The sequence below is a fragment of the Macaca thibetana genome, chromosome 18 (genome assembly GCF_024542745.1).
Source record: "Macaca thibetana thibetana isolate TM-01 chromosome 18, ASM2454274v1, whole genome shotgun sequence".
Taxonomy (NCBI): domain Eukaryota; kingdom Metazoa; phylum Chordata; class Mammalia; order Primates; family Cercopithecidae; genus Macaca; species Macaca thibetana.
In genome coordinates this window covers 49,215,287-49,235,572 of record NC_065595.1, presented here as the reverse complement: position 1 = coordinate 49,235,572, position 20,286 = coordinate 49,215,287, and the positions used below count along the sequence as shown (strand labels likewise).

General features: G+C 37.8%; 2 protein-coding genes across 23 annotated transcripts in view; both read left to right on the top strand.

The window, feature by feature from the left end:
• The window catches only part of TTR (transthyretin), a 1,143,467-nt gene that overhangs the window by 1,062,357 nt on the left and 60,824 nt on the right, over positions 1 to 20,286 (top strand). The window lies entirely within an intron of this gene.
• Positions 1 to 20,286, top strand: part of DSG2 (desmoglein 2) — a 52,843-nt gene that overhangs the window by 19,748 nt on the left and 12,809 nt on the right. Inside the window, exons 2-10 of the mRNA XM_050768261.1 lie at positions 2,523 to 2,558; positions 4,076 to 4,210; positions 5,076 to 5,237; positions 5,376 to 5,520; positions 6,362 to 6,528; positions 8,397 to 8,534; positions 8,644 to 8,829; positions 15,295 to 15,560; positions 19,540 to 19,682. Of these exons, the coding sequence (XP_050624218.1) occupies positions 2,523 to 2,558; positions 4,076 to 4,210; positions 5,076 to 5,237; positions 5,376 to 5,520; positions 6,362 to 6,528; positions 8,397 to 8,534; positions 8,644 to 8,829; positions 15,295 to 15,560; positions 19,540 to 19,682 (1,378 nt within the window). The remainder of the gene's footprint in view (positions 1 to 2,522; positions 2,559 to 4,075; positions 4,211 to 5,075; positions 5,238 to 5,375; positions 5,521 to 6,361; positions 6,529 to 8,396; positions 8,535 to 8,643; positions 8,830 to 15,294; positions 15,561 to 19,539; positions 19,683 to 20,286) is intronic.

The window sequence follows — 20,286 nt, the reverse complement described above, 5'->3', positions numbered from 1 at the left end:
GATCATAAAATAGAGAATTAGCCATGATTGTTCATCTGCCCCAGAGAAGCCCACACTAGAAGCTGAACATCTCCTCTCCCTGAGTTTCTTTTTGGAATGGAGAGCCAAGAACATGAACTGACAATGGAAAGGAAAGAAAGAGGCTGAAGGATTCACATGTGGAATGGACCCTACAGGAAGCTTTCAAATGAATACAAAGGAAGTGAAAGAGACTGAAATTTTAGGGAATGCCTTGTTTCCCATGATGTACCAAGTAGGGCTTCATGGATCCATGTGACCATGCAGATGGGAAAAGGCAAACAACTGAGACAGTCTACACCAAAGACAGAGTCCAGTGAATTAATGCATAAATGGAAGGTGGAGTAGTGGGGGCAATACATATAGACAATAATTTCAGTTTGGAATTATAAGAGAGGGATATAGAGCAATAGATTGTTAACAGAAACAAGAGAGGGATCTAGTTTTCTTTTTTAAGAGAAGGAAAACCTAAATATATTTGGTTTGTCAATCAGAAGGAAATAAATGTGTTGATTAGCCAGTGGAGAAGGACAATAAAAGGTTAGTGGAAGGATTAAGGTTCTTGAAGATAAATGTGAGAGAACAAATAGAGTTGCAAATAAAGCACACAAATGATGGTTTGCCTTGGAAAGGAGTCAGGACACCTCTTCCCTGGGGAATGAAAGGAAGGAGAGGATGACTGAAGATAGTGTCAGTCAAATAATATGTGGGGTCATCTCATAAGAGTGAATAGGTACAGAGGTGTGACTAGCGTCATTTCCTAAAGTTTGGAATGCCTATTTTAGAAATGCAATAAGGGTAAGGCAATGACAAGGTGATGATACAATTTATAGTGTGAGCATACTTTTGAGGATGAAAGGGTTGCTAACAGATGGAATGCCTCACAGCAGGTGTCATCCTAGACTCTTTGGGCAAATGCAGACATATGGTCACACTAGAAAGGAACTGTCACCCCACTGAAAGAACAGCTATTTGAGAGCATGAATGTGTAAGAGATTTATTCAGCCACTGTGGCCCCTCTAGCAATATTGCCAGTGTGTGGTCAGTACTAAATAGGTTTCTAGATTTGAGAGGAAAAGTGAGGCAGGAATAGCAAGAGTCATGAAAATGAATGCTCCCTGGTGATCACTGACAACATCTTCAGAGTGGCAGGCAGCAGTCTGCTAGCACTGGTCTGGTAGAACTGTGTGCAGTGATGGAAATGTTTTCTGTCCGCCCTGTCCAGATGGGTAGCCCTTAGCACATGTGGCTGTTGAGCAACTGGATTATTCATTTCAAATAATTTCAGTTAAAATCCAAATAGCCACAAGTAGCTACCATATTAGAAAGTGCTGGTTCAGATTGAGCCAAGAGAAGAATGAAGCCAGCAGGGAGATTAATGAACTGTGAGGAAATCCTGCCATTTGCGGCACAACAACATGGCTGGAACTGGAGGTCATTATGTTAACTGAATAAGCCAGGCACAGAAAGACAAATACAACGTGTTCTCACTCATATGTGGGAGCTAAAAGTTTTGATCTCATGGGCATAGAGAATAGAATGATAGAATCCAGAAACTGGGAAAGGTAATTGATTAATGGGTACAAATAGATGGTTTGATAGAAGAAAGAAGACCACTAATTAGAAATAAGAACACTAATCGATAGATTAGCAGGGTGACTGTAGTTTACAGTAACCTATTATACATTTCAAAGCAGCTAGAAGAGAATTATTCGAATGTTTCTAGCATAATGAAAAGACAAGTATTTAAGGTAATTGACATCCCAAGTACACTATCTTTACAAATTATATGAATGTATTAAATTATCACATATATTCCAAAACTATGCACATCTTTAATGTATCAGTTTTTAAAATTATTTTTTTAGAGTGCAAAATATTCAGAAAGCAAGATGGGAGTTTATTGGGCAAATTTAAGAGTAAGCATAACTGTATTTAGAACAGTACTATGTCGTGATGAAGTCCCCGGTGTGACAGTGCCTATGAAGAACCAAAGAAAAGAGTTGGTGGGACTGAGGATACTGAGGAACCGAAAAGTCAGAACATGGGCTGTCCATGTGTGTGGTGTGTGTGTGTGTGTGTAATGCACACACATCCATAGGGATGGTGGGAGTTAGCTGGGTGTGGGGTACATTACATACTGGTGGCCCTGAGGAAAGGTAAGCAGGTCCTGGAGAACACAAGATAAAAACCATAGGGTGGGGAGAAAAGGATGGGAGAATGACTAAGATTTCACAAGGCAGATGATTTTGTTTGTTTTTTAAGATACTGTTTTCTGGAGGAGTCAGTATGGATCCAGGAGGATACAGATTTCTCCTCTGGCACTGGCCATTAGGGAAGGCAAAGGGAAAAATTAAATTTGTTTCCTCTTGACAAAGGATAGTAGTAGTGGTTAAACTCTTTTTATGTCTATAATATTTAATGTGGTACGTTATTCATGAACAATGTTTTCACACTGAATTGAGCAGTAAATTGGCTAAATATCTAATAATTTTATTTTACAGATCTGCTTTAATGTTGGAAGTGGACTTTACTTACAGGTGAGGAAATAAAGGATTTATTTCTGCCTTTTGACTCAGGAGGCTTAATTCCATGGCAAACAGGTTGTCTGGGCTTTACGAGATTAAAGACACACATTGTATTAGACCCAGCGATTCCCATTCAAACAAGTGCAGAGGAGCTTATCCAGGGGTGTTCAGTGCAGCAGTTTTTAACAATGTAAGTATCCACCAATAGGTGAATGTTAAAACCATTTATGGTACATGGAAGAATGTCCATGACGAGGTGCTGAATGAAAATCAGGGGGTAAAATGAGATATATAGTATAAATCCATTTTTATAGCAAAAAGACCTTTATACATCTGTGTATATATGTGCAACTGTATAGTTATGAAAAATCATAAAAGATATTAAGCTGTTAACAATGAATACTTCGTGAAGTATAAGTGAAAAAGTAATTTCAATTTTTTGTCATAGAAAATTTTGTGCAAGTAAAAAAAAAAAAAAATCAAGGACCTAGTGATAACCCGTGTAAATATTTCGAAGTAAAATACCTATTACATAGAGCAACAAAATGAGTAAAATGATAAAGCAAACCTAGTACAAGGATTATTTCTGATCTTAAGATCCCAGGTCAGCTGTATTGAAATTTGCCTTGGATAAAATATATATGCACCTATAAAACCCAACTGGAAATGTATAGAATGGTTTTCTCCCTAAGGTTCTGAAAATGAAATGGGAAATTTAATTCTTTACCCAATCCTGAAAACAATAAATTCATTAACTGACAGTTTCCCTAGTTTTAGTCAAATTTATATCAATAGATTACTAAGATTTAGTCTTAAAAAACATTTAGTAATTTATTTTTAAATCACAAGCCACCACAGAAAAATGAAACTTCATTTTCAGTTAATAAGAAAAAACGTTTTTGACATGATCTGTTATTTTTTACTTTGCCAATTTGTAAGGCTACTAAATGATTCTTTACTCTCACTCTGGGAAATCATTTCTTACAGTTAAAAACAAAATTCTACTGGCTGGGCACAGTGGCTTGCACTTATAATCCCAGCACTTTGGGAGACGGAGGTGGGTGGATTGCTTAAGACTTGAGTCTAGGAGTTTAAGACCAGCCTAGGCAACGTGGTGAAACCCCGTCTCTACTAAAAATACAAAAATTAGACAGATGTGGTGGTGCATGCCTGTAATCTCAGCTTCTTGGGAGGCTGAGGCAGGAAGATGGCTTGAGCCGGGGAAGTCAAGGCTACAGTGAGCCAAGATCATGCCACTGCACTCCAGCCTGGGTGACAGAGTGAGACCCTGTCTCAAAAGAAAAAATAAACCAGAAAAAACCCTACCACTTTACCAGCTTGGAGATAATCTCTTTAGGCCCTATGCAGTTTGCTGGAATATATATATTCCCTTTTAGACAATGAAGCCTTATAGGAAATACAAAGCATACCTTAAAATTTGCACTATTTAACAGTTTGTTATAGGACACCATACTAATGTTCTATATTTATGACACATAATAAATTTTCACAATATTCTATTGTTGTAGGTCTCAAGCACAAGAAATGAAAATAAGCTGCTTCCTAAACATCCTCATTTAGTGCGGCAAAAGCGCGCCTGGATCACCGCCCCCGTGGCTCTTCGGGAGGGAGAGGATCTGTCCAAAAAGAATCCAATTGCCAAGGTATCTCCTAAAGAGGAACATGAAATATATGCATATGACTAAAATGTGGTATGAGAGGACTTTTATGTCTACTTTAAGATTTAAGGAAAATTTAGAATGTGCTTACAGAATTTTTAAATATTCAAGAGATATCTGAAAATTAGCAGAGCTTACTTTTTAGCATAAAGTATCAACTTTAAGATTCTCTTTCCTATTCCGGAAGATGCAGCATCATTGGCAAAAATATAGATAACTCTGAGCTTTGATTTAACTAAGAGTAAAGGGATTTGGCACTGGTAACACAGAGTGTTCAGTGCTCAAAAGAAGATGTCATAAAATGTCATTTTCAAGATGACCTGGTGTCTATTACTAGGTAAGGTGACCATCTTCATTTGCCTGAGACAGTCATGGTTCATGCCTGTTGTCCTGGCTTAATAATTAATATCTGTGTTTTCACTCTCAAGGGGTCGAGTTTTTTTGATAAATTATGTGATAGTGTTGCTACTCTGTATTTCAAAGTTGGCATGCACAAACATAAACCCTTCATTTTTCTCCCCCCAAAGCTTTTCTTCGTAAGTTCTACCCATTTTGGTAATTGACGCTATAATTCTCTCCCGTTTTTCAAGCCAAAAATGTACCACACACTATCAGTTCTATTCCAAAAATATATTCCAAATCTGCTGCTTCTCTTCAACTCCACTGTCATTCCCCTAGTCCAAGTCTTGTCATCTCTGGCCTGTATTACCAAAGAACTTCAGAAGGAAATTGTCCATACAAATATATACCTATAAATTACAGAGAATCTCTTCTCAGGCTTTTGGCTAAGATCAAATCTAGTAAATTACAGAGAGTTCAACCTGAAACATTCCTGTTATTTTTATGTTAGATACATTCTGATCTTACAGAAGAAAGAGGACTCAAAGTTACTTACAAATACACTGGAAAAGGGATTACAGAGCCACCTTTTGGTATATTTGTCTTTAATAAAGACACTGGAGAACTGAATATTACCAGCATTCTTGATCGAGAAGAAACACCATTTTTTCTGGTAAGAATAATTTTACATTTATTAGTTTGTAGTTTTCCTTTCATAATAAGTATCATTTGTTTTTTTTTTTCATAGTATGGTAATTTAGTTTTCTTAGCTTAAATCTAATCTTATTTATTATTTATGTCATGATTTCAGCTAACAGGTTACGCTTTGGATGAAAGAGGAAACAATGTAGAGAAACCCTTAGAGCTACGCATTAAGGTTCTCGATATCAATGACAATGAACCAGTGTTCACACAGGATGTCTTTGTTGGGTCTGTTGAAGAGTTGAGTGCAGCACGTAAGAGTCTTTTTTTTTTTTTTAAATAAATACTAAGATTATTTTATCCCTGCTGTAAATAAACACTAAATTTCATATCTTAGTGAAAGTTGAGTATTACCTACAGAACAAATAAGAAACCTTTCACTCTAGGTTGAGAATTGCTTTCCTTATAGGTTTAAAGGACTTTACATGCCATTGCTTTTACCCTCAGAACAGATAGGGTAGATTAATGTGATAGATAAGGTGTCTGTAGCAACTACTCAACTCTGCTCTCTACAGGAAAGCACCATAGACAATATGTAAACAAATGAGCCTAGCTGTGTTCCAATAAAACTTTATTTACAAAAACAGGCGGCTGGTTAGCTTTGGCCCTACAGCTTTGGCTATAGTTTGCTGACCTATAACTTGTATTATTTTTACTGTAAGGTTTATTCACAACATTGTTCAACACAGTGCTCTTCATGAGGACTCGAATGAGAGATTTCTTTTGGACCATGATATAAAGAATAGTTACGCTTCTCCTGATTTGTTTGTATCTTAATAAATATCAGGATCGTGTACCTGTTCATGTTACTTTCTTTGTATTGGCTACTAATACTATTATAAACAAATCTGTCACCTTATATAGCAATTTTTCAGGACTCCACCCTCAGCCTTGCCTTCATCTTGTTTTTCCTGTTGTTGTATTCCATTCACGCTTACGTCCTCATCCAGTTAAATGTTATATTGTGGTCAACTGCATGTGATTTTGATAAGCACCTGAAATCTTTTTTGGAACAAGCTAAAATTATAAATAAAATAACAGGTAAGTGTGTTTAAAGTTGCGTTTCATCTTAGACATCTTTATTTCTAATGCCAGATACACTTGTGATGAAAATCAATGCAACAGATGCAGATGAGCCCAATACCCTGAATTCTAAAATTTCCTATAGGATCGTATCTCTGGAGCCTGCTTATCCTCCAGTGTTCTACCTAAATAAAGATACAGGAGAGATTTACACAACCAGTGTTACCTTGGACAGAGAGGTAAATTAATATGTTATGTTGCCCATCTTTAAACTCTGTATCCTTTCCAGTTTCTCCTCTCTTTTTCTTATTTTGTTCTGTATTCCTTATCCATAGGATAACTCTTGGAATTACTCTCTTTTAGGGATGGGCTGTTCAATATGGGCCATGTGACTATTGAGCACTTAAAATGTGACTGACCCAAATTGTAATGTGCTGTATGCGTGTTGAATGTGTAATATAGGCACCAGATTTGAAAAACTTAATATGAAAAATGCAGAATATGACGTTAATGTTTTTCGTGATCATTGCATGTTAAAATAATATTTTAGATATCATGGATTACATAAAATATACTTGTTTAAAATTGTTATCACATGTTTCTTTTTAAAATGTGACTACTAGAAGATTTAAAATTACATAAAGACAGCACCCTTCTAGGGCCTCTCCTATCAGGGTTTTGTTTACTAGAGATTCCTAAAACATTTCTCAGTTTGCAGTTCTCTAACGAAACATTAGGAGGCTCCTACACTGCTAGTACATAGGAGACGGTGAGGAAAGGGATGAAAACAGGAATCCTAGTTAGAGGATAAAGTATCTGTAAAGGAGAGAATTACTCTAAATCCCAAATTGAAGGAAAATTTGAGTAGGTTTACTAGGAAGGCGTTTCTCTCAAAGATTTCATTTTGTTTAACTCAAAGGGAAATTTTTAAATAAAAAGGGGAGATCGAAGATTTTTAAAATGATGTATAAAGGTTTTAACAGGGTACAAGAGTAAAGTGTCATTGATCCTAAAGATACACTCTTTGTCATCAGATATAAATCATCATCCAAATGCATTACATTCAGTATTTCTTAGAAAAATGATTTAATTCTGCCCAAATTGGAAGGATTGCGCCCAATAGGCTTAAGGGGATGTTTGTAAAATTAAAGAATATGATTCATCTAAAATTCTACTCTATACCTTTTCACATAAAATTAGAATGGAAACGTGTTACTTTGCATTGGTAGTGTGATTTTTAACAAGCTGCTGTTTCTAAAGGACAGAAAGTTTAACCAATAATAATGGCTGTTAACTTACTGGGCATTTACCTTCTGCCAGGTACTGTTCTAAGCCTTTTTATGGATTAACCCATTTAATCCACATAGAAACCCTGTGAGGCAGATTCACTTATTATCCTCATCTTATACATAAAGAACCCAAAGGTCAAAGGGATTAAGTGTGTGTCCAACACAGTCAGTAAGTGACAATGCCAGAATTGGAACCCAGGCAGCTGGCTCCAGGGTCCTGGTGTCCTGCTGTGCAATGAGTGCTTCTGCCCTATGCAGGACCCCAAGCCCTGGCACTACCTGCCATCCTAAATTCCAGCCACACTGAACAGAACCATAGTAAGGAGACCTCATGGAAGAAAAGAAGTGACATCTGAGAAGCCGTTCTCTAGGACACGTACTATAAGAATCAAATCTCTGGGGAATTCTGGACAAAGTTCACCCAGTTTTGCCTTCACTAGCCAAGTTTATTTAGGACCAGGTTTTCCTCACTGAGAATGAAGTGCGGGACAGAAAGAACCAATTCCTACAGTTCCACCTCACTTTCAGCAGAGAATAAGCTACATTTTCAACCGTGGCTCCTTTGTGCAGACTTCTCCTGATAATATCACCAATGACATATTGAAGAATTTGACTGTCTGCAACTCCTGAGGCTTTTCTGTTCTTCTGCAAAAGCTCTGACTGCAAGTAAATAGTATCTTCACACAAATAATAGCAGATCATAAAACTGATTTGTAAATAAAATATACTGTGGTACATGATAAACTGGACTAAAACCAGAAAGCCAGATTTAAGAGTGACTCTTTTCACCCAGCTGGACATTTTTCATTGCTCTGCAGGAACACAGCAGCTACACTTTGACGGTAGAAGCAAGAGATGGCAATGGAGAAGTTACTGACAAGCCTGTAAAACAAGCTCAAGTTCAGATTCGTATTTTGGATGTCAATGACAATATACCTGTAGTAGAAAATAAAGTGGTAACTATTATTCTTATAATAACTGTACCTATTTATATTTTAGTCCTAACTAAAAATATATCACTTATATTTGTATTTCATTGAAAAATCATGTGTTCATGTTTTGCAGCTTGAAGGGATGGTTGAAGAAAATCAAGTCAATGTAGAAGTTACACGCATAAAAGTATTCGATGCAGACGAAATAGGTTCTGATAATTGGCTAGCAAATTTTACATTTGCATCAGGAAATGAAGGGGGTTATTTCCACATAGAAACAGATGCTCAAACTAATGAAGGAATTGTGACCCTTATTAAGGTAAGTACTAAGTATTCAAAACTAGCATGGGCCAAGTTGGTGCTGGAAAGGAATCTAATGTATCTAAGCCCTGAACACTTAGAAGTGCTTTCCATACTCAATTAACTAGCACTACAGTTGTTTGAGAAAGGAGCCATCCCTATTTACCCAAGTTCTATGGTTAGGAAGTGGTCACATTATGGTTCAAATTCATATCAGGGGACTCTAATCCTAGCCAGACAGCATGGAACCAGCATCATTACTGCTTAGCTCATTTCCAGGCTTTCCTGCAGCTCATACCTGGCGATCACATTCTCACATCACAACCTCTTGCCTCTATGAGTATCCCCTCGATTACTACCTCTGATTTTATTTACTTAAGAGTAAAGCCAGGCCCCACACTTTGAGAATCCAAGGCAGGCAGATCGCTTGAACCCAGGAGTTCGAGACCAGCCTGGACAACATGGCAAATCCCCGCTTCTACCAAAAAAAATACAAAAATTAGCTGGGCAAAGCGGCACATGCCTGTAGTCCCAGCTACTAAGGAGGCTTACGTGGGAGAATAGCTTGAACCCAGGAAGTGGAGGCTGCAGTGAGCCGTGCTCACACCGCTGCACTCCAGCCTGGGCAACAGAGACCCTGTCTCAAAAAAATAAAAATAAAAAACCCGAAACAAAACCAGTAAACCCAGACCTCACTAATAACATCTAAAAATAAAAGCTGTGATAACTTGATAGTTAAGTGTGCCTAAGAATCACCTCATAAAACTGCATGCCAAAAATGCAGGTTCCTGGTCTCATCAACAAAAAGTTTCATTGGGCAGGTTTCAGGAACTTGTCTTTTTAAATCCAAGTGGATTTAAAAATCCACTTGTGATTCTAATATTAGTATGAGGCTCACATTTGGAAATATAGTATACTAAGTTCTTGTGCTTAATTGAGTCAATGAAGGGAAAATTGAACTAAATAGGGATATTAAGCGTTTATGTCAAATTACAGGATGGGCTTGGCGCGGTGGCTTACGCCTGTAATCCCATCCCAGCACTTTGGGAGGCTGAGGATGGCGGATCACGAGGTCAGGAGTTCGAGACCAGCCTGGCCAACATGGTGAAACCCCATCTCTAGTACCAGAAATACAAAAATTAGCCAAGCATGGTAATGCGTGCCTGTAATCACAGCTTCTCAGGAGGCTGAGGCAGGAGAATCACTTGAATCTCGGAAGCAGAGGTTGCAGTGAGCCGAGGTTGTGCCATTGCCCTCAAGCCTGGGCAATAGAGTGAGACTCCGTCTCAAGAAATATATATATATATATAAAAAACAGGATGGATTTGTATGTCACAAAATAGGTAAGGAATAATATCAGTGTATTTTAAGTAGCTTATATTAGAATTGCCTTACCAGATTTTAAAATAAAATGCAAAGCTACAGTTCCAAAATACTATTTCATTAAGTTACACATAGGCAAAAATTGATTCCAGAAGTTTCTAAATTCTTACGAAAACTTAATATATAACAGACTGGGTAAAACTCTGACAGTGGAAAGAGGAATAATGGTGATCTAAATGTATAACAGAATAGAGAAGCATTAATTTGAGGTTTCATGATAATTGAGCACTACTTATTGACAGCTACTATATGTGTTTAAGCTACCTTTTTAAAAGCAGAGGAAAATTGAATAACATTACCTCATGTTTAAAGGGAAGAACTCATGATTATTGAAGAAATGGATCATGTCATTCGAGACAAAATCAGTTTATCTGCTTGTGTATAAATATAATTTTAGCCGTCAATTATAGGTATGACCATGCCAGATACCTGAGATAGAAAAGCCAATTGCACACACAAGGAGAAACAGATATTGATGAATGACAGAGGTGCTAGCATAGAATTGTCATGTGCCACATATGAACGTTTCAGTCAGTGACAGATTACATATATGACGATGGCCCCGTAAAATTATAACGGAGCTGAAAAATACGGAGGAAGGATGTAAAGGAAGAAAATCGTTTTGTATAGATGCACAGTGTGTTTGTGTCTTAAGCTAAGGCTCATTACAAAAGAGTCAAAAAGTTAAGAAAATATTAAAAGGTTTATAGAGTTATGGTAAGCTAAGGCTAATTTATTATTGGAGAAAGTATTTTTTTAATTTAGTATAGCCTAGGTACAGTACTTATAGTCTACAGTAGCGTATGGTAATGTCTTAGGCCTTCATATCCATCCACTCGCTCACTCACAGTAACTTCCAGTCTTGCAAGCACCACTTACGGTGAGTGTTCTATACAGCTGTACCGTTTTTCAAATCTTTACTATCATATTTTTACTATACCTTTTCTATATTTAAGCATGTTTAAGTACACAAATACTTACTATTGTATTATAATTGCCTGCAATATTCAGTACAGTAACATGCTATACAGGTTTGTAGCATAGGAGCAATAGACTATACCATATAGTGTAGGTGTATAGTAGGCTTTACCATCTAGGTATGTGTGAGTTCACTCTGTGATGTTTGCACCTAAACAAAATTGCTAGACAATGCATTTCTCAAATCATTAAGCAATGCATGACTGTGTTTTTAGTGTACTATGATAGCACAAAAAAGGGATATAGTTGTTTCTATCAAGAAGGATGTAGATAAAAAAATAATAATAAAATGAGTATTAAAATGAAAGCAACCGAGTGAGATAATTACAAAGTCACTGTCTCAATTATATAATGAATTGCTTCCAAATTATACGGGCAGCAATCAGATTCCATTGAAAGGAATTTAGACAGAAAAGATACGCAAGTAGCAAATACCCACATGAAAAGGTGCCAACACCATTAGTCATTAGGGAAAATCAAATTAAAACTATAAGAGATATCACTTTACCTTCTAGAATGGCAGAAATGAATGTCTTAGTCCGTTTGGGCTACTACAACAAAATGCCATTATCTGGGTAGCTTATTAACAACAAATTTATTTCTCACAGTTCTGGAGGCTGGAAAGCCCAAGATCAAAGCAGATGCAGTGTCTGGGCAGGTCCTGCTTTCTGGCTTATACACAGTGCCTTCTTCTTGTATGGTCACATAGCGGAACATCCAACAAGCTCCACTGGGCATCTTTTAAAAGAACATTGATCCCAGGGTCTCCGAAAAGCCCCACTCTTAATATCATCACTTTGAGAGTCAGGATTTCAGCACATGAGTTTTAAGGGGACACAAACATTCAGACAATAGCAGTCAACAAGATTGACAACACCAATTATTGGCAAATATATAGAGAAACTGGATTTCTGGTGGAAATGTAAAATGATACAGGCGGTTTGACAGTTTCTTTTAAAAGTTACACAAGAGTAGTTATATGACCCAGTGATTTGATTCTTAGGTTTCCACCCAAGAAAAATAAAAACATGTCTATACAAAGACATGTATGCAAATGTTCATGGCAGCATTAGTCATAATAATAAAAAAACTAATAGGTCCAAATGTCCATCAGCTGGTGAGTAGATAAACAGAATGTGGTGTATTCATATAATGGAATAGTCATGAGCAATAAAAAGGAATGAAGTACTCATACAAGCTACAACACAGATGAACCTCAAAAACATTATGCTATGGACCAGGCATGGTGGCTCCCGCCTGTAATCCCAGCACTTTGGGAGGCCAAGGTTGGGGAATCACCTGAGCTCAGGAGTTTGAGACCAGCCTGGGCAACACAGTGAAAACCTGTCTCTACTAAAAACACAAAAAATTAGCCAGATGTGGTAGTGCACGCCTGTAATTCCAGATGCTTGGGAGGTTGAAGCAGGAGAATCACTTGAACCCGGGAGGCAGAGATTGCTGTGAGCCAGTATCACTTCACAGCATCCCAGTCTAAGAGACAGAGTGAGACTCCATCTCAAAAAAAAAAAAAAAAAAATGCTGATTATGCTGTGTGTAAGGAGCCAGACACAAAATACTACATATTATATGATTCCATTTACTTGAAATTTCTAGAAAAGGCGAAACAATGGGGATAGAAAGCAGATTGGGATTGCTTAGAGTGGGGAGCGTGAGTGGGGACTGACTACAAACACACATAAAGGAACTTTTGGGGGTAATGGGGTGTTCTAAAACTGGACCATAGTGATGACTGCTAAATCCAGAACTCATCATGCTGTACACTTAAAGCGGGTGAATTTTACTGGATATAAGTTATACCTGAATGAAGCTGTCCAAAAAGGATAAAGGAGATGAGCAGATATTTTTCAATATGGAAATAGAGATAGTAAATAGTCACATGAGAAAAATTCACAGCTTTGTTAACAAATTAACAAACTTATAATCTTTAATGTTATTAAAAAATGGCAAAAATGGAAATGATAAAATAAGTTTACAGAATTATAAAAAATAGAGGTCTCTTCCTTCACACAGTACTCTAGATACTGAAAATTTTCCATTTGCTTTGGAGCATTATGGCTATTTATGGAAAACATTATGAAACACATCGCCCCAGTACCTAGCTTTTTTTTTTTTTTTTTTTTTTTTTTTTTCATTGTCTTGGCCTTTGGATACTAATGACATCTGGGTGGAAGATTTTGTTTCTCATCCGGCATAGATCATGCCATGAAACAAGCATGTCAAGTGCAAGAGTGACTTAAATAACAAGCTTTCACAAAGATATGACAATCACAAAGGATGTATTTTCTCTAGTCTTTGTCTCCTGTGTCCTTGTCTCAAAATCACAGTGATCCATATTTTCAAAGGGGACAGAAGTTGTGATCCATCCAGAGCCCAGTAGAGAGGAAAACTGACTGATTTTGGTGAAAATAAGTAGTGGTAGCTCCAAAGGAAGGAAATTCACAATGAATCCTCCAAAAAACAAGTGAAAAGCTTTGCTTTGCTGTAATTCATGTAAACATGCCTAATATATTTAATTTTATACCGAAGAAACAAGCAAAAATGTTCAGTGCATCTAAACGGTCAGAGACACTAGAAATAAAAAGCAACAGGACCTAAGTAAACTTTAACTAGGTAATTCTTTTAGTAATAGGATATAGGTCAACAGAGGAAAAATAATGTGTAAAAAAATGTTGACAGCAGCATTAATTATATTTAGAAATTGTGATAGCCCAAATGCCTAATTATAGAATGACTGTCTATATCTAAGTAGTAGAATACTATGGAAATGTTTATAAAAAGAAACATTGAAAAGTTGGACCATAAAATATGTATACAGTAATGAACTGATTATTTCAAATGGAAATTGTGCTATTACAAAGAACTATTTGAAGAAAGGTTAATCTTTTATGGAATTAACAGCAAACCAGATATTAATATATATTATGCTAAAAAAAGAGGAGAGTGGGGTTCTCTGTTTAAACAAATTTGAAAACTCTAGGTTTCTTCTTTACTCCAGGAGTTCAAGTATTTTAATATGCTAATGTGCAATACATAGCTATATTAGAGGGACAGAACTCACAGAGCTATCACTACTTATTTTCACTGAAATAAACCCATGGAACACATTTTAAGGAATATTGATTTATACTGAATGCCCACTATTTTTTTACATTAGAAAAAAAATCAGATTGTGGCCGGGCGCGGTGGCTCAAGCCTGTAATCCCAGCACTTTGGGAGGCCGAGATGGGCGGATCACGAGGTCAGGAGATCGAGACCATGCTGGCTAACACGGTAAAACCCCGTCTCTACTAAAAAATACAAAAAATTAGCCGGGCGAGGTGGCGGGCGCCTGTGGTCCCAGCTACTCGGGGAGGCTGAGGCGGGAGAATGGCGTGAACCCAGGAGGCGGAGCTTGCAGTGAGCTGAGATCAGGCCACTGCACTCCAGCCTGGGCGACAGAGCGAGACTCCGTCTAAAAAAAAAAAAAAAACGAAAAAAAATCAGATTGTTAAAGATAAATATATATGCACACACACACACACATATATACAGATGAATGTGTGTGTATGTTTTGAGACAGGGTCTCACTGTATTGCCCAGGCAGAAGTGCAGTGGCATGATCATGGCTCACTGCAGCCTCAACCCCCTGGGCTCAAGCAATCCTTCCACCTCAGCCTCCTGAGTAGCTAGGACTACAGGCACGAGCTATCATGCCCAGCTAATTTTTGTATTTTTTGTACAGATGGGAACTCCCTATGTTGCCCAGGCTGGTCTCAAATTTCTGGGCTCAAGTGATCTACCTGCCTTGGCTTCCCAAAGTGCTGGGATTACAGGCATGAGCCACCATGCCTGAACAAAATATATATATATTTACAATGATTTCAACATTTAGAAAAATAAATTGGTAATGCTTCCTAAACATCCTTAACATTTATGACTATCCAGATTGACAGAGAATTTTTACTTGCTTGGTGTCAGTGTCAGAGTTGGAATATTCAGTGCTGCTATATTTCCTGTGCGTTAAATTATTATATCTAACATTAAAACCACATGTGTATATGTATATGTGTGTGTGTCTTCTGTTTTCTCTTTGAAAAGAATTCCCTTTGGTTTTCCCTTTTAGGAAGTAGATTATGAAGAAATGAAGAATCTTGACTTCAGTGTTATTGTCACTAATAAAGCAGCTTTTCACAAGTCAATTAGGAGTAAATACAAGCCTACACCCATTCCCATCAAGGTTAAAGTGAAAAATGTGAAAGAAGGCATTCATTTTAAAAGCAGTGTCATCTCAACTTACGTTAGCGAGAGCATGGACAAATCAAGCAAAGGCCAAATAATTGGAAAATTTCAAGCTTTTGATGAGGACACTGGACTACTAGCCCGTGCAAGGTAAGAGAGAGTGACACGTGTATTTCTTTATTTTAAATTATTTTCAGTGCCTATTTTCAAAAATCATAATGAAATCTGAACACTTCATTCCTTCAAATCCAGCATTATAGTTCCCCAAAGGTCTACAAGTTAAATTTTCCAAAGATGTGTCTATAACTGAGAGATGAGGGGGAATTTTCACCAGAATCCACCTTCCTCAACCACCTGTGTGTGAGGAGGAAGCTGGTTTACTCACCTCTGAAACAGTTCTGGCTAGAGACGGCTAAAAAGCAACAAAGGAAAAGTTCAGGAGAAAACTTTTTAAAACCTGTCTTATTTCCTAAAAGATTATTATTGGAGGGTAAGAACATACCAGATAGCATCCACAAGATTTACTTTACACAAGTTACGTAATGTATTTTAATATGGGGAAACCAGCTTTACTTAACCCATAAATCTTGGGAATGAATCTTCGTTTAAACCTATTTGTTTCAGAGATGAATGAGCCTTCTGCACTGTTTACGTTTGTCTTGATCATGGTGACCTTTACTCAGAGTACATTTATTGAGAACCTACAAGACGCTCACTGTGTTAGAAGAGACTGGCTTGTGTCCACTCTGTAGTGGCACCTTATTGTGTGACGCTTTCAAATTTTCAAAGTAAATGTACATCTTAGATCTCAGTGCCATGCCACGGAAAGACCATTCTCTACAGAGCTGTTATTTATGGAGCTCTAGTTACTGTTATTGCAGTTGAATTTAAAGAATCCCCACCTGCTGTCCCAGACACGTTAGTGACTTCCTGCTCAGTGCCCGAGCTGCCTGGTTGCTTGAGTGTCCTTATGCACCTGTGTCCCTGTCTTGCTCCGTTTGAGCTGCTGTAACCAAAATACATTAGACCGAGTAATTTATAAACAACAGATTCGTTACTCACAGTTCTGAAGGCTAGGAAGTCCATCAAGGCACCAGCCAACAGATTTGGTATCTGGTGAGTATCGCTGTGTGCTTCCAAGATGGCACCATCTTGCTGCATCCTCACGTGACCAAAGGAGCAGGGAAACTCATTGGAGCCTCTTTTTTAAGAGCACTAATTCCATTCTTGACGGTGGTGCCCTCATGACTTAATCACTTACCAAAAGCCCCACCTCTTAATATAATCATATTGGGTATTAGGCTCCAACATAAGAATTTCCAAGGGTTACAAACATTAAAATCATAGCAGTCCCTGTGTAGCAGTGCTTCATAAAACATTGTATTTAAGTGCCTTGCCAAGTGTAGCAAGAATGAAAATGTGGAAGAAGCTCCTCAACAACCTTTTTCCTTTTAGTGAATCTCCTTTTCATGGAATTCCTTAAATAACGTTTTTTCCAAAATAATGTTAACAAACAGCTTCCACCATGTTTTCTGTAGTGCCTTGGTGACATTCTTTGGCCCGCTCTGCTTCTCTTATGTGGTCTAGTTGGTCTAGTTTTAATATTCTCAGCTCTATACCTCACAAGACAATATACCCTAACTGAATTCCCAAAATTGAGGATGAATTTTCTATATGATCATTTCTCACTGCTGTCTACATAGAAACTTGTATGTTCAAACTAATTATATGCCAATAATATGTGGCCACTTATTGAAGCTTCTGATTCCCACCAAATTATTTACTTTTGGCTGCTGTGTTTTTTTTTTTTTTTTTTTTTTTTTTTTTTTTTAGGGGCCATGAATACATCAAAAGATGTGTGTTCTGCCTGGAAGAATAATGAACCCTGCCTCTTTCATTTCTTAGTGTTTGATTGTATTCTTTAGAACACAGTTACAGAATTTTAGAAAGAAAAGATCTTAAAGACCAGCTCAAACCTATTATTTTACAGATAAGGAATGGAGGCACAGCCAAGTTAAATTATTTTCCAAATGTTCACCTAACTAATTACTGGTTGTTATTTTGAAACATTGATAAGGAGCTGGGCGCAGTGGGTTCATGCCTGGCATCTCACACTCAAGAATCTGAGGCAGGAGGATCACTTGAGGCCAGGAGTTCAAGACCAACCTGGGCAACACAGCAAGACCTTGTCTCTCCAAAAAAAAAATTTTTTTTAATTAGCCAGGCGTGGTGGCACATGTTTGTAGTCCCCACTACTGGGGAGGCTTAGGTAGGGGGATTGCTTAAGTCTTGGAGTTCAAGGTTCCAGTGAGTTGCCATCACACTACTGCACTCCAGACTCTTTGTCGTAATTTACTGTTTTATTGATTATTCATGTGTATCAGTTGTTTACAGATATTTGCTATAACACACAAGCAGCTATGCTACTTGAATGATGTCTAGCTTTTACAACAGAGAACAGAAAATTTCTTACATTAAACAGAGCATCACATTGTGAAATGTAATCCCTATTCCTAAGACTCTGCCTTTATTATCAGTATGAATGTTGGTAAACCATAGACAGTGACTCATGTCCAAGCTTTAAAATTTCAGACATGAAATTCAAAACTAATTGTGAAAATCAAAATGTATTATTATTTACTGGTAGCAATATTAAGAGGCAGAAAAACTTAGTTCAAGTGTATAATTGGAAATAGCACTATAAATAAATATTGCTGTAAATTAGCCACTCATTCCTGTGTGCCTCGAAGCCACTTAACAGAAAATAAATTAACAATTTGATTGAGCAAAGCAACATACTCATATGTTTGGTTGGTACTGGTATTTGTATGTTAAACTCATTGGTATTAATGAACTAATTACATACTTTTTTTTTTTTTCTTTGAGACTGAGTCTCGCTCTGTCGCCCAGGCTGGAGTGCAGTGGCACGATCTCGGCTCACTACAAGCTCTGCTTCCCAGGTTCAAGCAGTTCTGCTAAAGCCTCCCAAATAGCTGGAATTACAGGCACCCACCACCACGCCCAGATAATTTTTGTATTTTTAGTAGAGATGGAGTTTTACCCTCTTGGTCAGGCTGGTCTTGAACTCCTGACCTCAGGTGATCCACCCGCCTCGGCCTCCCAAAGTGCTGGGATTATAGGCGTGAGCCACCACACTCGGCCAATTACATACATTTCTGAAAACATATTATGGACATTTGCCTTGCTCTCCCAGCATTGGCTCCTTCCACACTAATTCTTCTTGCTTTGAGGAAAGAAACCCATACATTATTTTATCGGCATTGTTTCCACTTTTCACCAGTTCTACCTGAAAGAAAATTATTACCCCAATAGTCAACAGTGTCTGAAAATTTTTGGATGCTTCCGTTTTTGTTTTTGGTTTTTTTTTTCAGACAGAGTTTTGCTCTATCACCCAGGCTAGAGTGCAGTGGCATGATCTCGGCTCACTGCAACCTCCACCTCCTGGGTTCAAGCAATTCTCCTGCCACAGCCTCCTGAGGAGCTGGGATTACAGGCACACACCACCATGCCCAGCATTTTTTGTGTTTTTAGTAGAGATGGGGTTTCACCGTGTTGACCAGGCTGGTCTCAAACTCCTGACCTCAAGTGATCCACCCGCCTCAGCCTCCCAATGTGCTGGGATTATAGGCATGAGCCACTGCGCCCAACCCCTGGGATCGCTGGTTTTTAAAGTTGATGTTTATAAATGTTGCTAACACCCCCAATAAACAACAGGACATAAGACTGCTCTTCTCCACCAGTCCTTATTGTATGACTAAGTTATTCCCCAAAAGTTTAACCCAAATTTAAGGGACACTAAATCAAATGCCATAGGACAGACTGCAGAGCAACTTAAAAACTTGGGTTAGTGGTTAGTGGACAGAAGAGAATCACCCTTAATTTTATGTCTTGGATATGTTACAGGAATAAGGAAGGTCCAATTTACGTGTGACGTGCGGTAACGAGAGGGGCTTTTAGGATGGTTTTACGAAATTAACAACATTCAAACAAATGCCTGTAATAAGAACATATTTAATGAGAAGAAAAGGAAGCTTGAAAGAGCTGTAGATGTTAGAGATTTCCAGTTCATGCAGAATTCAAAATTAATTTTATGTTTGTTTTATGACAGATATGTAAAATTAGAAGATAGAGATAATTGGATCTCTCTGGATTCTGTCACATCTGAAATTAAACTTGCAAAACTTCCTGATTTTGAATCTAGATATGTTCAAAATGGCACATATACTGTAAAGATTGTGGCCATATCAGAAGGTGAGTTATTAAATAGATCCTTTTCTTGGTTGTATGTATTTAGATTTTTATTTTCCAACATCAGAAACCTTTGTTTTCATTGTGTATAAAAACCTAATCTCAGCCGGGAGCAGTGGCTCACGCCTGTAACCCCAACACTTTGGGAGCCTGAGGCAGGTGGATCACAAGGTCGAGAGATCAAGACCATTCTGGCCAACATGGTGAAACCCCATCTCTACTGAAAATACAAAAGCCGGGTATGGTGGTGTGCACCTATAGTCCCAGCTACTAGGGAGGCTGAGGCAGGGGAATCACTTGAACCCGGGAGGTGGAGGTTGCAGTGAGCAGAGATCACGCCACTGCACTCCAGCCTGGTGACAAAGCGAGACTCCAACTCAAAAATAAAAAACCTAATCTCAGCCCAGCACAGTTGCTTGTGTCTGTAATCCCAGCTACTCAAGCAACTGAGATGGTAGGAACACTTGAGCCCAGGAGTTTGAGACCAGCCTGGGCAACAAAGCAAGACGCCATCTTCAAAAAAAAACAAAAAAGGAAGGGTGGATAAAATTTAAAAACAGATGTTTAAAAGATTTTTTTAATAAGATGAAATAAGCATGTAATTTCT